General features: G+C 36.3%; 3 protein-coding genes across 4 annotated transcripts in view; 1 reads left to right on the top strand and 2 right to left on the bottom strand.

Annotated features, from left to right (window-relative positions):
- Positions 1 to 7,007, top strand: part of LOC124390391 (formin-like) — an 87,942-nt gene extending 80,935 nt beyond the window's left edge. For both annotated transcript variants that reach the window (XM_046856296.1, XM_046856295.1), the window contains 3 exons: positions 3,298 to 3,447; positions 5,825 to 5,906; positions 5,998 to 7,007. In XM_046856296.1, the coding sequence (XP_046712252.1) occupies positions 3,298 to 3,447; positions 5,825 to 5,906; positions 5,998 to 6,042 (277 nt within the window). In that variant the 3' untranslated portion in view covers positions 6,043 to 7,007. The remainder of the gene's footprint in view (positions 1 to 3,297; positions 3,448 to 5,824; positions 5,907 to 5,997) is intronic.
- Positions 7,008 to 7,147: 140 nt separating this feature from the next.
- On the bottom strand, positions 7,148 to 10,907 carry grem1b (gremlin 1b). The gene is made up of 2 exons (XM_046856298.1): positions 10,579 to 10,907; positions 7,148 to 9,198 (listed from the first exon to the last, which is right to left on the bottom strand). Exon 2 carries the CDS (start codon positions 9,195 to 9,197, stop codon positions 8,655 to 8,657), a length of 543 nt encoding a protein of 180 aa, XP_046712254.1. The 5' UTR covers position 9,198; positions 10,579 to 10,907; the 3' UTR covers positions 7,148 to 8,654.
- Positions 10,908 to 12,665: 1,758 nt separating this feature from the next.
- On the bottom strand, positions 12,666 to 26,274 carry arhgap11a (Rho GTPase activating protein 11A). The gene is given in 13 exon segments (XM_046856297.1): positions 12,666 to 14,778; positions 15,648 to 15,789; positions 17,050 to 17,158; positions 19,224 to 19,347; positions 19,642 to 19,806; positions 21,300 to 21,374; positions 21,506 to 21,640; positions 21,776 to 21,939; positions 22,087 to 22,168; positions 22,171 to 22,342; positions 22,440 to 22,536; positions 22,743 to 22,813; positions 25,607 to 26,274. Coding segments are annotated over 13 exon segments (2,871 nt in total). The 5' UTR covers positions 25,730 to 26,274; the 3' UTR covers positions 12,666 to 13,366.
- Between the last annotated feature and the right edge of the window lie 469 nt (positions 26,275 to 26,743).

Below are 26,743 nucleotides of genomic sequence, written 5' to 3'. Positions count from 1 at the left end.
ATATAAAATAACAATTAAATAATTGAACCCAAGACATCAAGCCTGGCTTTATCTCAGGGTATCCTAATTAGCCTTTGAGTTTAACCTGCCCACTTGGAATCCACTCTCATTGAGGTGTTGAATTAACTAATGTTGATCAAAAGGCCCAAGCAGCTAAAAAAAGGTATTTAATTCACCATTTATTTAGTCCACAAATGAGACCAAAGTGCTAGCTGTTCCGAGGTGGAGTGAGTACGCCCCCATTTCCCATGAACACACCTCATTAATGTGACATAGTGGTGATGGATGTGGCTGCACACTCAAACTCTTAGAGCTGGGTGGGCGTCCATACCAGAGGTGAATCTACTTTTGCACAGTTACATTATGTGGCCAGAGTGGGTGCCAGATTTCTTGGTGAAGCTTTGATCAGCAATTTTGCACTAACAAATAATTCCAGCATGGATATAATAAATTAAACAAAAACTAATAATAAAAAACATTTGATTATTAGTTATTTTTATTGCCAAATTTTTACTCAACTTTGCTTCTTAGTAACATAACTCTTTTTTTAAAGCGCTCATTTAAAATAAAAAAATAGGACATATAACTCAAAATATCATATAATGCACAAATAGCACACTGGAAAGAAGGAGAAGGCTAAAACAGATTAATAAACTTTTATTTAAACAAAAAATCCAAGTCAGCAGGCAAAGTCAGAAACATAAAACTGGCAAAGACTGGGCAATTGGCAAACAATGTACATGAGGCAAAACAACAATGTGTATATGAACATGGAATAAAACCAAGATCAAAAACTGGGAAAAATCTAACATGAAACATCAGCATTGTCAAGGCAGATACCTGAATGTAATATTTTACAAAATAGTTTACAAATGAAAACACTGGGGTGCTTAAACACAAACAAATCATAGAGAGCTGATAACAGAGGGACACGTGAGAGAAATGACAAATCACAATACGGGTGGGGAAATAGCATCAAATGAATCAAAACAAATATTCACAACATACAAGTCAGTCCAGTCAAATGTAGTGGCTTTTATTGTCTTTTTAAACATATACAGTACATTCCACACAATGACACAAAACTCTCAGGACCAAGGTTCTAGATAAAATATGTGTGTCAGTTCAGTCTTTTAATAAAGAGCCTGTAAACATAAAAACAGAGAATAAAACCTGGAATTACACCACTCAGCATGAGGACGGTAATCTCTGATAGTGCTTCCTTACCATTTGTTTTTGTTTTGTCTTGTCATTTTATATATTTAACCAACATCACTGTTTTTTATAATAGATTAAATTAAAGATTTACATGATTGTTTGAGATTGGCATGGTGGAACTACTGCAGCCTCAGTGCTCCAGGGTCCCAGGTTAAATCTCAAACTCAATACTCTATGGAGTTTTGCCTGCTCTTTCTGTTGTTAATTTGATGTGGTTCATTTTTTTGAACTCACTTAATTTTTTTCCAACCTCCAAAAGTATGCCTGTTGGTGAATTGGCAACTTTGCTAAACTGTGTGTGTGTGTGTGTGTGTGTGTGTGTGTGTGTGTGTGTGTGTGTGTGTGTGTGTGTGTGTGTGTGTCTGTGTGTGTCTGTGTGTGTCTGTGTGTGTGTCTGTGTTTGGGTCTGTGGGTCTGTGTGTGTGGATTGGCATTTTAACCAGGATGTAGAATTTAAGACAGGCTCGCTAATACCAAGCTGTCAGAGATAGTAGTCAAGGCATTTGCAGGCATTTACCTGTAAGTGAAGACCCAAAGTGATTAGGCGATCAAAATCAAGGGGTGAGTAAACATTGTATTCATTCAGTTCTAATCTTGATGAGGCAAGGCAGATGAAGTAGTCAACTTAATTTTCTTCCTTACAGAACATCTCTGACATGTCTAATCTAAACAGCCCTTTAATTGTTTGTGATGTTCTGAGCTGCCACACAGGTTCCAATTTGTCACACTGTTCCACTTGCCTTGTGGCTTTCTAAATATGTTCTGCTTACCAGTGTCTTTCTGTTTTCAATTAAAGATGAATTCTCTTAATCTTATCCCACTGTCATAACACAACCCTCAGTACAGAGTGTGGTGTCACAACAGCAGTCAAGAGTATAAGTAAAGGCAAAGACAATTTCCTCTACCTCTCTATTTGTATAATTGTCTTAGATAAACAGGTTTATGCATAATGTTGAAAAAAACTATTTCACATTATGCATAAACCTCTTTTTCAGAGACAATTATATATTTTTTTATCATTCTTGGTTATTCTTTAATGTTAATTCTGTGATTGAGGTTTGTATAAAAACAAGCTCTTTAAAATGTGCTTTATTTAGATAGTTTAGTTTCATAATAACTGAACCAGGTTGTATAACTTCTACTTTAAAAATATGCTTTCATGGCTTAGCAGGGAATATCAATTTTAGATGGAAACAGAAGATTTTCACTGTCGTGTATTTTGCTAAGACAGCCTCTGTGCTATTGCCATTTTCCTGCCTTTCAGAGGGAATGAGGAGAATGCTTGTAAGGTTCCAAACTATTAACAGCAAGATGTACCATTATGATGGAGAAGGATCTGTTTTGTTCATGACCCTCTGTCTGTTTCATGTCCAGATCATAAAATCATCTTGTGAGAAAATAGATCAGTGAGTCAAAGTTCATAAAGCTCAGAATTTGCCCAAGAAATAAAAGAACTGAATGTTCCTGCTAGGCCCTGGATAAAAATGACCAATGGTTTTATGCTGCGCACCGTACAGAAAGTTTGGAAGCATCTTGGCACTGGCATGGTGCCATCCAGTATGCAGCATGTCTCCTATTAGCACAGTGCTAGGCCTCATCCGTCTGGATGTCAGGGGAGCATTGTGAATCCCCATGCAACCTTCGAAGTCATGGCTGGCAGTAAGACAGTCATGACAGCAGCAATAGGAGAGGTGCTTTAATCTCTGAATCAAAGCAGGTTGCTGAGCAGTGTGAAGCATCTGCAGCTTGTGGAACACTGCTGTGAATGCTGGGAAAACATCAGGTTCAGTTACAAATAAATTATCTGTGGTACAGTGCAATAAACAGTGCAATTAAAATAAGCACACCCTCTTATTTGTGATTCTGTGCTGAAAGTGGGACTATGCAATTCAGTCCTTTAGCTGACTGAGGATTGCTCCAGGCCAACATTCTCAAATAGGTCTAACCTGATTTCTCAAAATGTTAAAACATTGATGAACCAAAAATGTGCTCTTATGTTCTTTTATCTCTAATGATTCAGTACTTGTTCAGTCTGTGCTATCTTAGACTTGGTTAACCCCACTTCCTTTTCCCCCTCAGCTTTAAGGAAATGGCCACCTACTTTGGGCTTAAACCCAAATCCGGAGACAAGGAGGTTACACCTGAATATGTTTTCTTACTATGGTTTGAGTTCTGCAATGATTTCAAGAGTGTGTGGAAGCGTGAGAGTAAGAACATCTCCCAGGAAAAGTGAGTAAGGTTACAAAGTTCTCTCTAAGATTACTGCTTTTTTTTTTTTTTAAGAAAAAGATACATTTGCCCCTGTGTATTTCTCTTGTTAGATAGACAAAAACATTTCATCAATTTAAACAACTAATAGCTTTAGATGACTTTATTTAAACTTAGCCAATCCACTGGTTAGCCAATTCTGCCTAATATTTCCTCTATTTCTCAAATTAAATATGAGTGGATTTTCTATCTATTCAAATAAACAAATCTCTTAGAAAAAGGTTTCATCCTGCACCTTTAGAAAGTTTTTGATCTAGCAGAATCCCTTAGCACCAAGACAGTATTCATAAAGTCCATAAATTGTGTGTAAACAGATATAATACATACATGATTAGGAGTCACACTTTGTTGTATTTGTTTGTTTTATTATTCACATGGCATGTGGTTAAGACTAACAGTTTCCATCAAGATGGTATCCAGTGGGACACAACAAACAAGTTGTGCGAGCAAGAGGTTTTAACTTTCATGCGATATGAGAGAGGTATCAGTTATAAAGTAAATGGATCACTATTAATGCCTCTGTGACAATGTTGTGACAATTCTGTGTTCATAGTAACTGCCTAATCAGGTTTGCAGAGGCTATAAGTTTTCTAAATAAATAAAACCAAGTCTGTGGCATAAAAATAGAATTTACATAATAAAAGTAGAATTTGCAACATCAGAATGTGGACAAAAAATGAGAAAAAGAATATGGCAAATATAAAACTATAATATGTGGAATACAAGGTTCTGTGGTAGAAACAATATGACTTCATTCTGATTAAGCAATTTGACTGGAATGAATGTGGAATGAATATTGTCCCAACTCTATTAATATTATTAAGCAGCCTTTAACTTTGCTTTTGTGTTGTTTGAAGTTAACACACATTATTGAAGTTGAACACTTACTTTACACCTTTACCATCATTAAAATTCTCACACTCTTTATCATGGCTTAGTACCTTTGGGTACTGTGTTTCAATTAGGCAACAAAGCGACTGAGCCCCATAACACATGCCAGACTTCCAATTGCGTCTACTCACTTGAGACCCAGCCCAAATTTTGCAGACGATGCAGACAAATAAAAATAAACTACTTTTAGGTCGTTGTTTAAGGTCCTAGGGGCATCAAAGCTTCGGCCCTGACCCAGGGCATCTCAGCCTGGGGCACAATACCTCTCACTGCGGCCCCCTGGAGGCTTTACTGGCACAGAATGGTGAGGGAGGCTGTTAAAGCTAGCGCACATGGTGATACTGTTTAAACCGAACACCTAGCTGAGGAATTCAGGAAGCAGGGTTACTGTCAGTGTGAAGACACTTTACGAATTGGACTACACATTCAACATAAGATGCTCAGCTTTTCAGTTCAGAATCTTTTGCCCCTTGCTAATGATTTACATTGGGTGTAAAAAAGTTAAAATCCATATTCTTAATATTTAATTTTGTTAATATTTAAAATATTGTTAACAGTTTGTCCACATTTCTTAAAATTCATATATAATTTTAGCTGACTTGTCCTACCTTGATATTTAAATCTTCCATTTTAAACAGCAGCTGCTGATGGAGTGGGAAGGTTTATGGTTCTACTCAGACCCACAAGCACCTTTATTAATCTATATATCTATTATGCAGCAAAGAATATCTCCAGAATTATTGTTTTTTCAAAAATTATTACCAAGCAATAATTATTATGATTTAATGAATAAAGCAATAAATATAACCCTAACTTTTAAATAAATAATTCATACAAGTTAGATATTTTCTTTTATTATTTTGTTTTTATATTTAATTTGGAAATGGTAAGTATAAAGTAATTTGTTCAGGACTAAGCAAATAATCTGTTACATTTTATATTTTACTAGTGGTATGTTGTATAACACCTATAATCAGGAATTCTAAAATATTAAGATTATGTAAACTTATACATAATTTCCAAACAGGATGTGAGGAGATATATATAAATTCATTCACATTTTTATTGGGTCTTATGGTCAACATACTTATGGCATTTTTATTTCATTTTATAACCTTATAGATGGTTATTTCAAGGTGACTCAGTGTGCCATATTAAGATATTTAATACTTCTACTACAAAACCATTTGGTGTGTGTAGGAACTAAATTTGAAAACCATTATACCCAGTTTGACAGTTATCATGCCATGAATTATTCACATTGTTCCATCCTTTATTTATTAGATATTTTAAATTATGAAAAATGTATAAAACATTTTAATACCTTTAAATTATCTTCTTAAATCATAACAAGGAAGTCAGCGAGCAAAGGAAAACAATAGAGATTGTTAGAAAAATAGATATATTTTTTAATGATTTTTAAACTTTGTAATGTCACATTTTTTAGGCTAAAGGAAGCTCAGCAGAATGTTAAAAAGATCACAGCTGAGAAGAAAGTGGAGACAAAAAAGGTCAATGCCAACAGTCTGGTAAGAAACCCACAAACCCACAAATACATTTGTCACATTACCTCAGATACACCCTGAACATTTTTTAAACATGCTGTATATTCTATTACAGAAGGAGAGGCTGAGGCAAAAAGAGGCGAATGTGTCCTCCAGCTGAAGATGGCAGAGGGTACAGCCTGATAAAGCATAATTTCCTCCTCCATTAAAGAAAGTGTTTTGCACAGGAGTATGGCATTCTATTGTGCTACACTGCTCTTAAATGAAATTTCCACTAAAAAAAAGACGTTTGACATCTTTTTGTGGACACAAAATTGCAATCAGGAGCTGTGGGACATAGGACAGAAACCATCTCCACATGAAGGACAAGGATGTCTTCAGCAACATTTATCTCCTGCTTACCTGGTTAGAACAGGTTCCATTATATTAAGTACATTTCCAATGGCAGAATCTCAGATTCCCCTGTAAAATCAAAAAATAAAGATTCACACACAAAAGGGCATTAAAAAGAAAAAAAAGAACAACCCAAAATTTTTACAGCCATCTTGTTAGGTTTAATGGATTAAATGTGGAGAAAAAGACAGAAAGAGAGAAAGATAAAGTTAATGCTTTGCCTATTCCACTTTATTTTTTAGAGAAACTACACCTCGCTGCAGACACCGGCAGAATGTCTGATCTTGTCCATCTGTTAAAACCTCACTTACAGACCTCAAGATATAAATGAAAAGAAGAAATACAAATCCTGCATTAATTAGAGCGGTTTAAAATGTTTGTCCTGTCATGATTTAATTTTAACTGTAAAACTACACATTCGGTCTCATAGCTGTAGCTTTATCACTGTTACATGCACTTTCCTGCTTGATACAGCAGCCCTTTCGCCACATCTATATGATATATTGTACCTCCGTTGCAATGTATCATAACTTGTAGTCTCTATGCAATCTCCTTTTTGAGCAACAGCTATGGCTTGTAAGAGGATATATTTATTTTCATAGATTTTTCATAGCAAATATTCTTTAAATGGTGTGTTGAAAAGTGAACAACTGAGACCTGTACTGAAAATATTTATAACTTCTAATGGGTAAAGTATTTTTTCTCTCAAGTAAATTCCTCATCGTTACCAAATTGCTTGTGATTTCCTCTTTTTTGCGTAGTAATAATAAATAAAGTGTCTTGGACGAGTAACCGGGTCAAGTAAACATAAATGTTCATTTTTTTTAATAAGCTAACATTTTGTTCTTATTTATTCATTCCAAATATGTAGTGTGTGCTTTCTTTTCTTTTCTTTTCTTTTTTTGCCCTCTCCTGTCTGTCTTTCTGTTCCTATTAACTTTACCCAGTCCTAGTTGTGGTTTGTGTAAAGTTTCAACAGTCTGTTTATGTGCATTAAACTGAACCTAATGACCTCTGGGAAAATCAGGACATGAACAACCCTAACTCACACGTACCAAATGTTTTCCCCTCGCTTCACACCATCCAACACCAAAGTCATGCATTAAATCTGAAACATATTTGTGCTACTCAAATCTTTTTGTATTTGGTGTGTATTATTTTACATTCTAAATAATGGGAAATGTTTCTCAGTAAATGCCATTTAATGTATTGTCTGATATTTTTTTATTATGTTTTACATATATATATAATATAAAGGCATTTCAGTCCTATTTACTTCCAAACACATAACAGGCTCTCATTTTTTTTAGAGCCATGTTACCATATAGGTAAGTGACAATGATGGTCCATGGTCTATTTGTGTTTTTGATTAATACAGACATACAATTTCAAACAATTTGCAAGTGTATAGTACTATTAAGTACTAGTTTCATATAAAACATTAAAAGAGACTTATAAATATATGTGTAATTTTTATTAACACTTTAACTCAACAGGCCTACAGTCAAGATAAAGCAGCAATCCCATTAAACAGTCACAGAGAAAGACTTGTAAACAGAATGGACCACAATATGTTCATTATAACCAGGTTCTGTACTCTTCTTTTTTCCTTTGCGTGATTTCAATTCTAATTTTTAAATAAATCATATATGAAGGGTTTAAGATCATGTCATTTTCAGGCAGGTCGTATAATAATAATAATAATAATAATAATAATAATAATAATAATAATAATAATAATAATAGGTACATAAAATATGTCTACAAAACAAAATTCACAACAAACAGACAATATAATACACCAGCTATTATACAAGCGTCCTTCTATCATATTAAAATCATGTTAAATAAAAGTCTTCTTTACACGTTTTATTAGATCACCACTTATTTCCACATGGTGGAAAAAACACTTTCCAGCACTCTCCAAAAAAACAAAAAAAAGATACCTGTTAATACTTATTACATGATTAGGCTTTAATGTCCCAAAAAAGTATGCTGTGTGTTTTGCCAGTGTTCTGTTATTTGTATTTATTTATTTGTTTTATTTATTTTATGTAATTTATTTATTTTGGGGGTTCTCTTTGTTTTGTACACAGGTTGCAAAAGTGTGTAACACTTGCATATGTTTAATGTTTAGATGAAGCGTGTTTTTTCTGGAGGAAAACATGCGATAAGAACTCATGATGGGATTGTTGAAGGCAGGATGAAATGCGTGTTGCGCTTGGATGGAGTTTGATTGCGCAACATCAGTGTCCAGTGTCCTCTTTTCCCCTTTTAGAAAACGTGCTTTATGCTTTTCATCTAAATAAGTTTTCAGAATGTAATGCTGCGGTGTTCAAGTTGCGACAAAAAAAAGTAGATATTGTTTGATCGCACACTTCAATCCAGTTCAATAGAGATGCAGCGGCACTGTTTGACGCGCTGCACGCGCTTCTTACGCGTGGGCGGCTGCAGGTCGGGGCAGGACAGTGTGTAGGTCATGGTGGTGAAGCGCCTGGGCTTGCAGAACGAGCACGACTGGAAGGCTCCCTCCTCACGGCGCACGTGGCGCGGGATGTAGAACGAGTTACACTGGCCGTAGCAAAAGCGGTTGATGATAGTCTTGCTCACGCAGCCTTCCTCGTGCAGCGTCTGCTTCAGCGGCTGCGTCTTGCACCAGTCGCGCTTCAGGTAGCGGCGCTCGGTCACATGCAGCGCTTCCTGACTCGACTCCAGCACCTCTTCTGCAGAGGACGACGTGCCTCTGCCTCTGCCCGAGGATGAGGATGATGTGGAAGAGCCGGTCTGCCGTCTCTCCGACTCGTTGGGTTTGTTTTTGCTTGGGTTAGGAATGGCGCCCTGGGTGGATCTGGTTTCCGCAGCGCAGGACACAAAAACCCACAGCAAGAGCACTGCGCACGTGAGCTGCACCGATCTGGTCATTCTGCCAAAATATATCGATACAAGAGAAACAAGATGCAACAAGATTTGTGGACGAGGTTAACAATACTATGTTGCATTTCAAATTGCAATCACTCATATGCATCCTTTTACTCCAATACAAGAAATACAACTTGTTCATCACGTCCAGTATAAAAATAAATAAATAAAAAATGGGGGTCCTACTTTCTTCAGTTTTACTCTTGTACACCTTCTGTTTGTTTTTGGTTTTTGTGCAGTACAGATGCATGTATAGATGTACATTTGAAGCCGTCATGTAAAACATTGTCTATTCGTGCACTATATAAAATATATGAATATAATATACAATACATAACATCATATATATGTGTGTGTGTGTGTGTGTGTAATCCTAAAGTCTGTGTTTTTTCATGATGATAGTGAATCAACCTGTATAACGATCACAAGTTATTGTGGTTATGAAGTTATTAATAACAAATGGAAATATGTGGAAACAGGTTGCAGATAGACAGACTACACGGTTAATTAGATGTTCCTCTGTGCATCTATAAATAATCAGAATTTTAAAAAACGAACATAATGGAATTTGTTCTATATAGGCCTATAAATATGACTATAAACACAGGTTCTGTGAGTGGAATAGATAAAGGAAATTAACTAACTTAAGAACATTTAAGCAATGAAGAAAACTTGTGATAAAGTCTCACAGGTTTATAAAGCGGTTTTTTAATCATATAGAGTGCCAGTCCTCTTTTAGCATATATAATATATTGTAAGTCTGTAAGCACATATAAATTGTAAATGTAACGGAAATATATAAACATATGCATCAAGTATAACTGTGGAAAAATATGCATCAAATATAAATGTAGAAAAATATGCATCAAGGCATTCTGGGTTTTCTTTTCCACTCAATGCACAGTGCCAAAAAAACCTTTTTTGTATTATTTGGAGTGTGTGTAAACGCGCATATAGCCAATCGTTGCTAAGCACAGGAACAGGCCCTAACAGCAAATCAGTTACGGCCTGAGTTACATTACAAATTGAGTTATATTAAAGTAGATTAAAACAATCCTAATAAACATATTTCGTATATTCTATGCGTATTACTGTTTTAACATTTAGACGGTTTCATGAGGCACGCGCACTCTCAGGGCCAAAAAGTTCTTCAGGGAATTTTTTTTAAGAAAAGTCCATGTTGAAGTTTTCTCAAAGGGTTTCAGAGAAACCTCGCTGTTACTGCAGTCTAATAGAAAATGCTTGTTTTTGATGTATCCTATTACTCTAAAAATAATTAATGAGATAAGATCCTTATGGTCTGATCATGCATCTTATATCATGTATGTGTACTACATGTACATGTCCAGGAGTGTGCGTGCGTGCGTGCGTGCAGAAAGCTCACCTGTCAAGGCTTATTGAGTGCAGTAAAGTCGGGACGTCCAAAGAAAAGGGAATTCACACAGTGGTAACCTGGTGTGTGATCAGTCCTTCTAAGCAGAGAAAATCCAGTGAGGAATATGTGGATCAGAGATGATCAAGTGCGCCGGAACGAGTGTACAAAGCTCATACCGATGCCTTAAACAATTACAAGCACGCGCACCGAAAACCGCGCACGCACACACGCACACACACACTGATGGAAGGTTTAAGCAGCGCCCGACTGTCTCCTTTTTAAATGATGTTCGCGGCTGCTCTCTGCACATTATTGGCCAGACGCGTGAGCAGACCCCAAACCTTCCGCCCCCATCTAACACTAACACCCCCCTTCATCACTTCCTAGAAGTCACTTGAGAAAAACGGACGAGCGCAGAGAAAAGATGGGAGGGACAGGAGTGTGTCTGTGGTTAAAGAGGTGAGGTCTGATGGCATTGATCTCACAGAAACCCAACTCCATCGAGCAGGTTTAGGAAAGTACCAGAGTCCTAGAGAGGGAGTACATGTACCAAGCTCACAGCTGACAAATCCAGCTTTATAATTATTTTTGTGAAAGTTTTCTATAAGGAGAAAATATGCAAACAAGCAAGCACACACACACAGAGAAGATTGTACATGAGTAAAGGATGTGTGTACTTTTTTGTACCATCTTCGATAGATAGATAGATAGATAGATAGATAGATAGATAGATAGATAGATAGATAGATAGATAGATAGATAGATAGACAGAAAAAACATCTACTCTTTTTAAAAAATCTGAGTGTACAGTACTAAATCTTGTGTTTGCAGGAGGATGATATTCAGTAAGAAAGAAAACATATTCATCAGTCTTGCCCTGAGTATGATGGTCATGAAGGTGTATACCGGTGAGTAAAAAAACAAAGATATTAAGATTTCAATGATCATAACTTAACTGTTGGCCAGAATGAGCAGAAAAAAATGTACTCCTTCAAAGTGTAATAGAGCGCACCCTATTACACTCAGGCAGATGTAGTTAAATCACCCTGGTAAGGTAGATCTACATGTCTAACTTAGCCAGTACAAATTACCTCCATTACTTAGGTCCTTATCTAGTGACACCATTTGGTCTACAATATGGCTGTATATGTGCATAAAAAGCACTCAAACACAGACAAAATCCTGCTTTTGATTTATGCTCCCCAGTTTGACATGAACTGAATTTATTGTGTAGCACAATGGCAGATGCCATACATATATATATATATATATATATATATATATATATATATATATATATATATATATATATATATATATATATATATATATATATATATATATATATATATATATATATATATACATACATATACATATATACACACACACACACACACACACATCTATCTATCTATAAATCAACCCATTGAAAAAGCCTGTGAAAGTGAACAGATCAGATCTGATATTTGTAGGGAAAGTATAAACAGGACACGTTGCAGTTGAGGCTGACGTGATTGTTTATTATAATAGTGTGTTGTTATTTTAGCATCAAGTCCGTTGGTGATTTATTCCACATGGTTCCTAAGCATTCTGACAACAAATTGCATCTTTTTAATGTATAAATGAATGTGGTCTTGATTCTGATTTCATTTAATGATGTGATATGTTTTGTAAAACTGCTTAATTCTGGTTATTGATTAGTTACATTGTCAGGCTCATTTGTATTCTCAAAGTAAACAAACAATGCAGTAGGTCACAGAGAAATCCATAAGTGCAATGTCCTCCGTCCTGAAAAGTCTCTTGGCATCAACTTACTGAATATTACAAAGTGTTGACACCTTCTATAAATGTTAAATAAAAAGTATTCATTTCAGGAATATAGATTTTAGGCTAATAAACTATTACAAATTGAGTTGCTTAATGGCAATGTCCACTGTTAATAGCCCACTGAACCATGTTTGTGTTAAATAGCCTTTACTTTGGTTTCACTGATGGTCACAGGAACAGTTCTCAGAGAAACTTAGTAGACAAACTCTTAAAATGTGCAGCGCCATAATGTGGTGTACAAAGGAACTTCACGTGACACGAGAACATTGGTTTGTAATGGCTTTTTATGCCTATACAAAGCTACATGACATAAGCATTATACATAACAGATTAAGAACATTTTGAATTGTTCTATTCATGAAAAGCAATCTTGACACACAACAATATTTTTTTTTACCACTCACATGAAAATCACTGTTTAAGACTTTAACCATAACATTTGAAATAAAAAAAGTAAATAAATAAAACTCCAACAGGACCACAGTCAAAATCCTTCCATCCAGGTCACATACAGAACCATGTAAAATGCATACAGCAACTCTTTATCCTCTCACTTTACACTTTTACCTCCTACGTTCAATCTTTCACTTGCTTCACTTTCTTAAGGGTGTTACTCAACCCTCTGCCTTTACACATTAAAAATTAGATTTTGCTAAATTTATATATAAAAAAAAAAAAAAAAAAAAAAATGTTCAGACCGATTTTTTTTTTTTTTAACTGTCTTTTTTGGGTGTATAGAAGATGCAGCAGTATTAAAGCCCTGAATATTGATCACATTTTTCACATTCTGGCCCATGACAAAAAATGTCATGGCTGAACTAAATGAAATATACACACACACACACACACACACACACACACACACACAACTAAAAAATAAGTATCGCCCCAAATCAAATTTCATAAGAAATAAATTAAGACCCCTGAAATAGAATTGTAAAGCAATAAGTTGAAATGACTCGTCATTTTATAGATCTATTGGCTTCGTAGCAGTGAGAAGTGCGCCGTGTGTAAGGGGGTTCTTGGGTGAACCTCGGTAACCTTTCTCCTCTGCTTGAAGCAAGACAGACTTAACAGATTCAGATGCAGGACATTTTTGGGCTGTTCTGGTGTTCTTAGCCTTGGGGTCCACTTTATTGGTTACGTCACCCAAAACACAATGCTTACTGTTGGATGACTTTTGGGGAGACTCTGGGAGCTTTGGCTTTGAAGAGATGTTATTACTAGGCAGTGTGCAGCAGACCATGACAGGTTGAGGAGGTTGTTGAATTTCCTGGAAATTACCTCCATCTAAACTAACTGCTTTATTAATTGAGGATCCTTGACTTCTTGTGCACCACCCATACCTCGAGTCTTTCCTCTGAACCAGGGAGTTGAACCTCTGGACTGACAGCTGTACCGGTGTCCTTTGGAACTTCAAAGGAGAACGAGTTTTGACATTGGGCGAATTGATAGTCAGCTTGTTGAAACGCTGGACATGATCAGCCACTCTCATCTGACGTGATGCCTTTGGACCAAGCGTGTCTGTATGCTGACTTAAAGACCAGGAATTTTTTTCTAACAAAAGCGGCTGTTTGGCCTTCTCAGAATTCAATTTATTGAGCTCCTCAGTTTGCACTCCGGTTTGCTCTCGTTCCGAAAATGGTGTAGACTGAACTGTGAGTAAGCTGTTTAGCCTGAAAGCAACAGGGCTTTGGATGTCCAGGGCATCAATCAGCTGGCTGCAGTCTGCAGGAGCTGCTGAATTGTCTCTAAACAGGAAACCACTCTCATTGTCATCACTTACTGAGGCCTTGTGAGCATCTTTGACTAAAACTGAACTATCTGCAGATTCAAACAGTGTACTGTTTATGTGCAGAGGAGACAATGGAACGAGTTCGATTTGTCCAAAAGAGATATTATAATCATTCTCCTTTAGAACTTTCTGTGGTGTTTCAACATTATTCTTTAGTTCACCTGAATTTTGTAAAAGTGAAGAGGAACATAAAGAATCAGGGGTATCTTTCGCAACAGAAGTATCCCCCGTTTTCTCTTCGTCACTAGTATGACACTTGCTGTCAGATACAACGAGAGCTTCCCCGACTTCCTGAAGACTAGGAGCTGACTGAGAGCAGTCCTCTTGGGAAGAATCTGAACTAGTCAAGCTCTCAGCTCTAGTAACACAGCAGAGGCTCTTTGGAATGCTGCTGCTTATGGCTGGTTTGCTGATGACTATGGTTGGTCCAGAGCGGTAGCTGAGATACTCTTTCATTGGTGTATCAGAGAAAGAATGTTCTGTGATTTCATCTAGGGTTTCCCTGCTCCAGGACGTCCCGGGCTCTTTCACCTTACAAGGGGTCAGTAGGTTGTGCTCAGGTTCACCGAATTGGTATTTGGTTCCTGTAACGCAGATTTGGCAGTAATGGTGTATTGCGTTACTTCATACAACAGCCACATACAAAAATCCCTAACGCTGCAAACCAGACCACAAATAATGCAGTTGATGAGGAAAGAAAATTATGAAGTCTTTATGTTCCCAAATCTAATGAACGTATAAAAGTGGCTCGTATATTATTCGCATATGAATTTGCTCAAGTGTAAACAAATTCCAGTTTCTGTTCATCATGTTTAGCATATGATATCTAATGATACGTGATATCAAAATGTGATGTAACCAAGTTATTGTACCATAATACACATTTTCACTTAAATTATAATCTCACAGTCTATGTGGGCAAGTTTTTTGTGCTGTGAAAAGAAAGAAAAAAAACTGTAAGCATGCCATAACTTGGCTGTTATAGCTATAAACAAATGTCATCTTATTTTAGCCATAAGTAGATTCACCTTGTATTTAAAATAAAAATACAAAAATAATTTGTACATGCAGAAAAGTTTAACACAAACTGCTCTACCAGAGCTTTACTGAAAGGTTTTTTTCCTACTCTACATTTACCGTTACTCCGAAATTGTTGAACTAATCTGCCGAATCCTGTATGCTCTTTTATAGTTGTAAACTTATATCAGTGCTTCATTCCGATGCAGCTTGATCTTTTTATGACTCAGATAAATGACCCAGTTTGTATAAGTCTATGCACTCAAGGTTACATAAGTAAGTATTAAAGGGCAATATCTGAAACATAACTGGGGACATTTACAACCGACACAAAATGGTGCGCATGTTCCTTCATGATTTAATAGCTTTTTTAAAAACAGGAGCTTTAAAAAAAAAATTTAAAATTAAAATAGAGCAAAAATACTCAAATACTGACCTTCTGTAGCACTGTTTGCCAGTACAGCTGGGCTAAATGCACCGTCTTTGAAGTGAAAAGCGGTGACGCTCTCTTGTGTCGCTAGGCGCCAGCCAATGACCTCTGACCCTTTTGGCACCGGTTGAGAATTTGAAATGACACTCTGTTGGAATAAAGGCACCTTCTTTTTAAACCCTGACCTATGTGACTCCTTTTGAAATGCTGTAAAGCAGCCTAAATGCTAAACTATCGTAATAAGAAAACAAAAAATAAAAATCAGTAAATAAATAAAAATTAATAATCGAGTGGCCAATGAGTGAGTATTAATATAGATTTTATTTTGAGCAAACGGACAATTCAATATAATGCATCAGGATAAAAGAAAACCCAAAACCAGACCATTTGCCAAAAAAGCTCTTTAAAAGAAAAAAGTAAAAAATGTTAACCATTAGTGTCTTTCATTCTTAAAATATATTTATTTTTAGTCACAGTAATAGTTTTTGATAGTGCTAATAAAGTAATCTCTTCTCTTAATATAATACAAAAAAAAGTGCAAAGTTGGCCACCATCACAGAAAACATGTACATACAAAGACATCACAAATTGAAAAAAATTAAATTTTAAAATTAATAAAATACTCGTTGCTTAGGAAAATTGCGCATTGCTTATTTTTTTCTTATCTTCCCAACATCTTAATTCCTCATCCAAAGTTATGTTCCGTGATTATTGTTATTTTGATATTAAGTGATGTGCATGGCATTTATACTCATGTCATTTAAACAGCCACTGCATTGTTTTTTGTTTTCAACCTTTCAACAGAATAAACTGTAGTGTTCACACACACACACACACATATATATATATACATATATATATATATATATATATATATATATATATATATATATATATATATATATATATATATATATATATATATATATAAAAAAGACAGCTAGATGATAGTTGTAGCAGTCAAATTAGGATTTCAGATTTCCAGATACTGCATCCTTTTAAAACAACTATCCCTCTGTACAGAGGACTTAAGCTTTCTGAATTAGGGCGATGTCAAATGGCAGATTTTTACTTATTAACTAGAAATGCTCTTTTATATTATTACAAAAAAGAAAAATATATTTAACAAAGAACCAGTAATTTAGTGACAAATATAGACAATCAAACGTGGTGACAGACAGCCACAAAGGTTATAAATATCCTAAAATGTATAATATTTATGATTATATTTAAAGGCTGTAATACAATCTTTTCATTAAGTAAATTACCAGCTATCCAACATGCAACATTCGACATGCACAGTGAAACAGACATGCGATATAGCACTGACAAACAAGGAGACTGAAGCGGTTGATTAAAGTTGAATTGTGCAGTTTCTTGAGGAGGCAGACAGAGATGATGGACTTACACAATCTCGGTTGGTTTTCCCGAGGCTGAAGCGCAGACGCAAGGACTTTCTCATACTCTCTTTCTTGGCCACCCTTGGAGAAAAGCAACCAGCTTTTCCTGACTCAGCTCTTATTTAAATATATAAAAAAAAGAAACAATGTACAAATTATTAGGTGATTTATATCAGAGTCCATAATTTGCTTTTTAATTTAATTTGTTATCCACCAGGGGGCGCTTTTAACACTCAATCCTGTTTCGAATCAGAAAGTGGTGTGGAGCAGTCTACCTGTAGAAGATATTTAATGGTAGCCCTGGGAGAGTTTCAGTGCATTTAACATGATCTAAGCAACCCTTTAAATAAAAGTACGGCAAATATAGCAAATTTACACTAGAGCCAATCTATATCATAGTCCTATCAAATAGAAATAGGAGCAAAGTCATGTTGATAAGACACAGATAATGTATTATTCCTTAAAACTAGCATGATGCATTTAAAACTATTACGCATTAATGGTTAACTTGTACAACACCATAACACGGATCAGGTACTGAGAGGATGATCAAAGAGGCATGCTGTTTGAGAATTTTGCTTTCCTATGAATGTTACGTGTATTCATGTGTAAATTCGTTGGGTGTGTTTGCAAGTATTGAGATGATTGAGATGTGGGGTATGATTTTGATCTGTAGAATCTATTTTTAGCAGTTGCAAAAGGACTCCCTGGTGTAGATGTCTGTCTACAAGGGATCAAATTTTTGATTGTGAAATCTTTTATTGCGTGTTAGGCAGCGTGTCTTCTGAAGTACAATGATGGTATTATCGAAATGGTCAACCAATGTATAACATTGTTCTGGTACTTGGCACTGTATGATTGTGTTTTCCCGTGTAATGTTGATTCCAGACTCTTTCTTTGAGTAAGCAGAGTAAAGGAGAGGGTGGTGATGGTGTTATTTAGGAAATAGGATGTTTCCTTAGCTATTTCATTCTTGATTGGCTTAACAGTACTTTCAAGCATATTTATGTTAACCTATGTAGTTCTATTGATTATTTTGTATGGTATCAAGCATTGTGCAGGCTTCTGCTCAATAATATTATAATGTTTTATAAGCACATTTCTTAATCTATAATATAGGGCTGCAACAACTATAAATGAAATTTGTCATCAACAAATGCCGGTATCGATTATTTGGGCTGCTTAACGTGACGCCAAGATAACACATGCATGCGACCTGGCGGAGAGTACAGAGTCAACAGGAAAAGAAAACACTGGTGAAAACATCACCACGGTAAGCAGAAACTGCATTTCCTAATCATGTGTAAATGATATAATTTAATGAAGTGCTATTGTGTAAAAGTCGCACTGGATCTGTTCTGTTATGACTCGTGAGCATCAGGTTGCTAAATCAGCTCGCTCGTGACATGATGGATTTAAAAAGCAGCAAATAACAGCAGCAGTAAACGATTATAGTTTTAGTCACTGTTGTGGTTTTTAGCGAATGATGTATTTGTACAATGCATATTTTTTTCTTTTTTTAAGCCTGTTAGCTTGCTGAGTTTCTCCGTTTTATTCTCTTTTATAACATCGGGCTACTACAACATTGTGTTATGTTAACGTGATTTTCTGCAGCTTTACTATGTTTCAAATGCTTGTTTAGTTAATTTAAGCATACATCATTTAATTATTATTACAAAATGTAATTAATTATATTTGTCCGATTAATTAATCATCATAATAAGGGTTAGTTGCAGCCCTACTATCATCATTTTTCGGCTTCTCCCATTAGGGGTCGCCACAGCAGATCATCCGTCTCCATACCCCTCTGTCCTCTGTCCAACTACCTGCATGTCTTCCCTCACCACATCCATAAACCACTTTCTTGGTCTTCCTCAGCCCTATTATTATGTTTATTACATTGGCATTAAATGTATAGGGAACTTAAAAATAAATATATAATAAATAAATACATTTTAAGGACAGGGCTAAAATGATCCAAATGACCAGAAAATGGTTTGAAATAGGGTCAAATTAATTTTATATATTTTTCAAGAACAATGATAATTTCTAAACCAATAAAAACCAACAATAATAATAATAATAATTATAAAATTTGCTCGGCAGACATCTCTTTAAGCAACCAAAAGATGCAAGAATGCAAAACTCCCCGTTTCTGTCAGAATGAATTGATGTTTCTTACCTGTTAATAAGGTTTCTCTGGTTCAGTCTCCTGCTCTTTCTTCTTGCAGAGCTGGCAGTCAGACGGCTATTTTTACTGACTGAGGGCGAGCCACATGAATCCAAGGTTCCCGAGGCACTGTGGACTGAGACAACCAACAACACAGATTTGATCTCCGACATGAAAAAAAATGTTCCCAAAATGTCTACTTTCATTAGTGATCAATTTAAAATTATATTAAGGATGACAATTTAAACTTGTAACTAACAATACTGAGAAATATCCATGCCAGGAAACAATTTGATTGGATCCATACAACAAAATGGTGACATAACTAATTTTTAAAACAAGCATAGCAGGAACACAGCAGTTATCTTAAAATTAATTGGAGATAATTGGCTGTAAATAGCATCTGATGGTGATTTAAAATCATTTGTACCTGATCCAGGTGTGAAGTTTCCTCCAAAAAAGGCATTTGGTAGAAGTTCCAGTCCGAGGTTCTTGATAGACCTGCGCTTCTTGTTAGAGAGTCCACAACTATGTTCTTGCTCTAGAGTCAGTTTGCGCTTTGGGGTTCCAATAACAGGGGTACCAGAGGAAATGACTAGAATTCAAGATTGGATTCAGTTAGATGCATGAAACATGTAGCAGCTACAAAGCCAGTTTTTCTTCCTCAACCATTTCACCCATGACACATTGTCTTTTGGCTTTTAGCTTCTGACAGATATGCATTAAGTTTAAGTTAGTACCCTGGTTAGACTTAACTACAATGTTGTGTGTACATATAACTGCATCATAATTAATTTAATGCACATATACTGACTATAAAATGTTTCGATCTATAAAATCCATTGTATTCTTATTCAATCTCCCCTGGTAAACCATATGTATAATGGACTGGTATTTGAGAAAAGAAAGAAAGAAAAAAAAGGAAAATAAAAACTGACTTGTAAAAAGATACTGGATAAACTTAAACACACATAATGAACAGTCATTGTGGAATTTATAGAGCAAAATAAGCCAAGGTGGTATAGGCAAAGCACATTGAGACTAATCAAAATCAGCTCCATCTTTTTCGAATAAAAGATGGTATGTGTTCTCATTTAGCAAACAAAAACAAGCAGGCAAGCTAAGAATTTGCCCTTTATTTTATGGCAGTGAAAGCATGCTTACACCAGAAATAAAGACTGCAAAGCTTCAACAAAACTTCCAACCTAAATAATTACACACGTTCATTAACAAGAAATGCCAGCAAAGCAGATTGTAAGAAACACTGTACTACAACTAAATCATTGTTTCCCAGCCTTTCGCTTAAAGCCAAACAAGCAGCACTTTTCTCTATTCCACTTCATGCATATTAAGAGCTGAGAAAGAAAAATTGCAGTTTAGCACAAGAGTATCTGTATAATAAAATCTTTTAATAATTAAAATTAAGGCTAAAGGCTTTAGTTGCTGTAAATATTTTCCAATGGTATTTTACATCACCAATCTGAACAGTTCTGAATTTGAAGCACGAAAGAAAAATCTGATAATTCCTTGTCAATTTGTCTGTAAAGCATCTAAATTTGTAATCTTTTTTTTTTTTTTGTACAATCCAAGTCGGCTTTTCTTATTTTATTTTTAAAATGGGCTATTCACGCATTGTTAGAAAATACAAAGAAATTTGACAATTAATAAAAGTTTTTTTCTGGCCTAATGTCAATAGCCATGAAGCTGCTCTCTAGCCTGATGACCTGCTTTCAGCTAATTTGTCTACACAGATTTCAGTGACTGGATAAATTACAGCAAGGAAATGAAATGCTATGGAAACTGTTCTACCGCGTAATTATAAATTTATAAAAGTGGTCACTGTGGAACTGCAGCCATTTTTTGCATACACTGCACGCTGTACAATGCATGTTCAGTTTGTTCCACTATATTCTACACAGTGATCCACTGTGGACTCCAAAGGCTAGGCTGAAAAACATTTGCCAAGTGACTGAATTTACTAGTGAGTGAAACTGCCCTAAACTCATCTACTGTATAATAGATAGTGAGGCAACATAACCTTCATGCATTCAGCGGACATGCAGCCAAGCCGAACATGAGCATACCCACCTGTTCCTTCAGGCTGAGGTGTATCTGAAGGGGTTCTATTACTTTTTAACTTAGTCAGAGCTCCATTTACCATATCTGGAATGCAAGACAAAACCACTCATCGGTGACGGCCTATGTTTTTTTTTTTTTTTTAACACCTCTGTTCCACTGTATTTCAGGATACAAAAAGCACTGTTATAAGTTGTAAGACCACTGCTCTCTCTTACCTCCAAAACTTCGCCTGCACCTCTTTACACCTGATGGTGTGCTTCCTTGCTCTACAGCATCTGAAGGGGAAGACACTCCAGATTCACCACCTAGCATGGCTGGAACGTTGGCCAAAATAAAGTCTGGCACCACACCTAAAAAGGACACACACTAAATATTAGGATTGAACTGTCGATTTAAGATATACTAAGAAAATAAAACTGTAGACTGCTTTTGCTTAAGATTCTTATACACCTCTTAATCATAACCAATAGTACTGAAATACATACCTAGATCCTCAGCATTATCAATGAGGCAGTGCACAACAGCAGCTTGAAGCTTTAGTCTTTTCTCTGTGTTAGCATTCACTTTCTCTGTTCCCTCACCCCAATGAAAAAGGTTTGGGGCGAAAATAACAGAAAGATTGCTGCTGTCCATCTTGTTTTCAGCAGATCTGTAACAAAGGTGAAAATGACTGGAAACCTAAAAGGCACTATATCATTACGGAAAAGGACTGATGCTGAAGGTCTACTACTACGTCTTATCAAAGCACACAAGACAAACAATGAGTGATTAAGCCATTTAAATGTTTTTAGCTTACCTCTGAGAAACCCTTTTCAGGAAGCTGCAGAAGTAGCGCAGTGTGTTTAAATTCTCATGCATCAACACACAGGACAGCAGGAGGTTGCTGAAGTCCTCTTCTCTGAAGTGGGCAGCTCCTGGGCTTTTAGAAAGCTGCTTTGTAGGTCTGCGCTCAGAAGAGGCTCAGGCAGCTCCCTGAAGAACTGCTTCAGGAGTCCAGCTATGTCTGAAGGTAGTGCGCTGGACAGGCACTCTTCTGCCTGATCCAACTTTACCTACAGTGTCAGAACAACACAGTCGCTGTTTAACATGACATCCCAGTCAGGGCTTCTCATAAGAAAGTCAAAAAGAAAGTCAAGACAGGTCACACACCCTTAGTGCCTTCACTCGAACAATAGAACCAGATTTTCTAAACAGGCCCTCTGTGTCCAAATGCCCCAGGAGGCATGTACAAGCATCCACGAGGAAGCTAAATGGGGAAGCACATGTTAGAGCTGTATGTCAATTATGTTTGCAAAAGTTTTTGCAGATGTGAGTTTTACGACAGATGAATCTGTTTAAAATAAGATGTAATTGTGAACTGAGAACAGCTATAATATAATATTATATATATATATATATATATATATATATATATATATATATATAAAAATAAAAAAAGAAGAAGAATCTTACCATGGTAAGTCTCCATAGTCAAGCACATGACAATGTGGTAAACTCTCCAAAGCCACCCCAAAGACCTTTGCCTGGGAAAAAAAACAAACAATATTGCATCTTTTATTGAGAAGATTTTAAACTATGCGTCTTTTTAATGTTCATTAGGCTATAAATTCTACTTTGATTTTAAATTAAGCACCTGCAATATTTCTGATCCTACACAAGAGAAAAATGTCAAGATGCTTGTTGCGACGCTCCTTAGCTGTGGGGCACAGCCCTTTTTGAAACCAACTGAACAGCTGTCTCAGTTCAGCTAAAATTAATTAAGGTTTTGGAGGGGGGAAAAGAGAATGTAAACAATTCTCTTGAAAAAGTGCAACATCTAAACATTGCGCAACTTCCCAAATCTTCAAATTAATCTACTTCAAATTAAGTAACCGAAAACAAGTAAATCCATTTTTAAATAAATACTTCAATATAAAAGCCCATTCTTCACAGAAAAATGTAAAACTGCAAATTAAAAGGGAATGTCACAAATGAATTCAATTAATATCAGTTGCAGGGTTCTACATCTTGTTTTTGCAGTCTCTCATATGTTCATATTCTTTTCCTAGTTTTAAAGGTTACTTATCAATTGACAAAAAAAAAAAAAAAAAAGCACATTTCTAACCAGTTTCATGAGTCTGCACTACACTCAAAACATAACCATACGATATGTTTAAATCCATCACAAGAAACAGTGCAGTTTACTACCATTTGAGTTTTGAGGCATGTGTGCCACTATACATTCCTAATGGCTCTTGCCTGGTGTACACCTGGCATTAACATCTGTCTCAACTGAACCAATCATTAGCTAAACAGTCAACCCCCAGTTCTAGTCACCTGAAATTTTAAACAAATGTTCCAAAGCTCTTCTTGGCAGAGAAAGGCCAAAAAAATAAATGGAAGATTCAATGATGGAAGCTACAAAAAGCAGTTAATTTTACCTATGATTAGTTGCTTAGACAGTCCTGTGTTATATACACAGCTTGTGTTTGCATTCACACTAGTTATGTAGTATACTACAGTTACTACCAAGTTAAGTGGTCATTGAGTGCCAGACTACCTTTTAAAGTTTTTATTTCTGTGATTCGTTCAAAACGTCTTAGGGACACTCTCACACACACAAGTATGTACTAAGGTGCATCATAACATCTGGTGTGATAGCGTTTAATAAGAATCATCTAAAACAAAATCCCAGGTAGACGGTTTTCAAGAGAATTGTAAAGATTTCACTACGGTTTCGTTGTGAAGTTTATTACATAAAGAAAAAAGTCCTGGCTACCTGTGAACTCTTGTGGTGCAAGAACAAAAAGTGTTGGCTAGCATCAGGAAAGAGACTAATAAAGGAATCGTGGTACTGAAAATTAGAGAAGTGCTGTCTAACCACTTATGAAAGTCACAATAGATCAATGGCATGAAGCATGAGTTGGTTTTGCAGGTTCCTCAACATAATTTCCTCTCTTTGCTGCTCACAAGCTTCAACAATCTAAAACAGAAGTTCATTACATGAACTGCATTACAGGGACCTGACAAAGCAAACATCCCTGTCTGTTGTTTAACGTTATTATACTGAGATCCAAAATTTCTAAAACCTAGTGAAGCTGAATGCACCTAGTCAAGTCACAACACTCTTCACCCAAACCACTTTTTCTAACTGCTTGTGATCCCATCGACTTCCATATTTTGCACTGAGATAACTACTTCACCTTTCATTCTACATACATTCACCATGCTCAACATTGTCCAGTCAGCTGGATTTTTTAAATAATTGTCCCATAACAAACAATGAAATAATATTACAAAAAAGAAACAACTCACAAAAGCATTCAGATTAACATTAAAGACATCCATAAACTTGCAGTGACTCACGTTTTAGGCTTCATTTGCAACATTATAGATACAAACTCCAAAACTCCCTCACGTCCCAAAGTCTCTACTTTCTCACGCTTCATCTATAGCACAATCATTGAACCATTAACACACTTTCACTTAATCTTCCCACCAATGCCACACACAATCAACCTGTATCACTCTCACTCACTAACACTTTCCCTCCAGCTACAGATATCTACTGCTCACTCTCAGTGCATCCAACTTTATAATAGCATCATTATATCTGTTTTATTATTTCTGCCAGTAATTGTCCATCTGAGATTATCATCATAAGATTAATACCTATAAGTTTATCCCTAGCCAGTGTCAACAGTGGCAAGATGAGGAAAAACCCCTGAGAGGAACCAGACTAAAAAAAAACAAAAAAAAACAACTCAAATGTAAGTGGCACCAAACCCCAATTCATTTTAGTTACATCATTGTTGGAGTTTGCTAGAGATGAGTGTTTAAATACACTACTGTTAATGCAAACTGCAGTCTTAAGCGATCGTAGCAAACTTAATAATAATGACAGTCCAAATCCACCCTAAGTCCTTGAGTTGCTGTGTAACTTCATGAATCTTCAGGCTGTTCATGTGGAACCAGCCTCAGTTGCACAGAGTGGTGTTCAATAGACTCCCCCCAATCCTTTCCTTTCTTTCAACTTCAAATTAATTTCGAATTTAAGAACCAGTTTATCTTTTAGACCAACTTGGTCAAGTCGTCTCCTGACAAACTCTCTCTCATCCTTATGTCTTAAGACACATGCAGGAAATTGGGCCACTTCTACAAATCAACCAACATGACGCAGTCTGGAAACCCTTCTGTAAACCTTAAAATACATGGGATTTCAGAAAAATTGCGCATCAACTGAAGTGTGATAGTGTTGAACATTAAGAGGAAAAGTTACACCACAATACAATACAGTGAAGGTTTTTTTTTTTAACACAGTAGCTGGATTCACTCACCGTGTTGCCTGGCGTGGCCTTGCTGCTTTTGCATTTGTTCCAGTTCTTCGTCTTGATGCCGAAGGTTTTTCGAAGGTGCTGCACGGCTGCCAGACGCATCAGATTGTTTTCGGCGGTCTTCATATCGCTTCTTCTTGAATCTTACTATTATTATGACTAAGTTTAACACACCGACTCGTCGCAAACAAGAATACAACTGAATGCAAACGCAGAGATCAGCTCCACTACGCGACGCGAGTTAGACTTCTCCAGCCTCACTCCATTGCAGGACTGTTCATTAAAAGCAGGAGCTTCAAATGCAAAAGCAAATGCGTTTTATCGACTAATACAGCGATTTTTACACTCGTCGTTCACTGTGTGAACATAAACGCGTAGCCAATCACCTGGAAAAGCGCCGATACCTGCTCTTGGCTGTTTCAAACACGTTCACTGTGCTGCTCCTGTACAGTCTCTATGAGCGCTTTTAGCTGATCAGCCGGCCTACCTGTTCAACATTTTGAAGTCCCAACGACTGCATTTGCTTCTAACCAGAATCATAACCGTCTTTTATACTTAAGCAACATTAAATTATTGTGTTTTTTCACTCTCTTGTCCTAACCCACCACTGGTTAGCTCTCTGACTACTTCCTTTGTGGACGCGTTTCAAACGGCAGCGCTCAGCCCCAAGAGTAACGCCATTGGCTGCACAATCACGTTCAAATTTCGTAGCGCCGCGTCACCGCTGATTGATTGGTTAGTCTCTGGTCACGTGCTTCCCCCGGTCACGTGCTTCCTGGCTCAGCAGCGCTAGCCTGCGGCGGAAGCCGTTATGTAACGAGCGGAACAGTAAACAACACAAGGCAATTTTTCCAGACATGGAGTCACTCTCAGTAACTTGCATATTATATGACATATATTAGACATATATTATTTAATTATGCATTTAATTTCACATGAATTGAAAAATAGTCAAAATAATGCAGACTTGGTTGGATCTTCGTTTATTGATGCCTAAAAAAGACTGCGACTAAGGAAATTGTAATAGTTGATTTATTTTTACATTTTTTATAAAACGCCATTGCATGCTGCAAAAGTCAATCAAATCGAAAAAATTGTTATTCTTTCTGTGAAACCTGGTACCAAAAAATGAACAGCCCT

This window comes from Silurus meridionalis, chromosome 8, assembly GCF_014805685.1.
Source record: "Silurus meridionalis isolate SWU-2019-XX chromosome 8, ASM1480568v1, whole genome shotgun sequence".
Lineage (NCBI taxonomy): Eukaryota > Metazoa > Chordata > Actinopteri > Siluriformes > Siluridae > Silurus > Silurus meridionalis.
The sequence above is the reverse complement of the archived record's forward strand: the minus strand, read 5'-3'. Positions and strand labels throughout refer to the sequence as shown.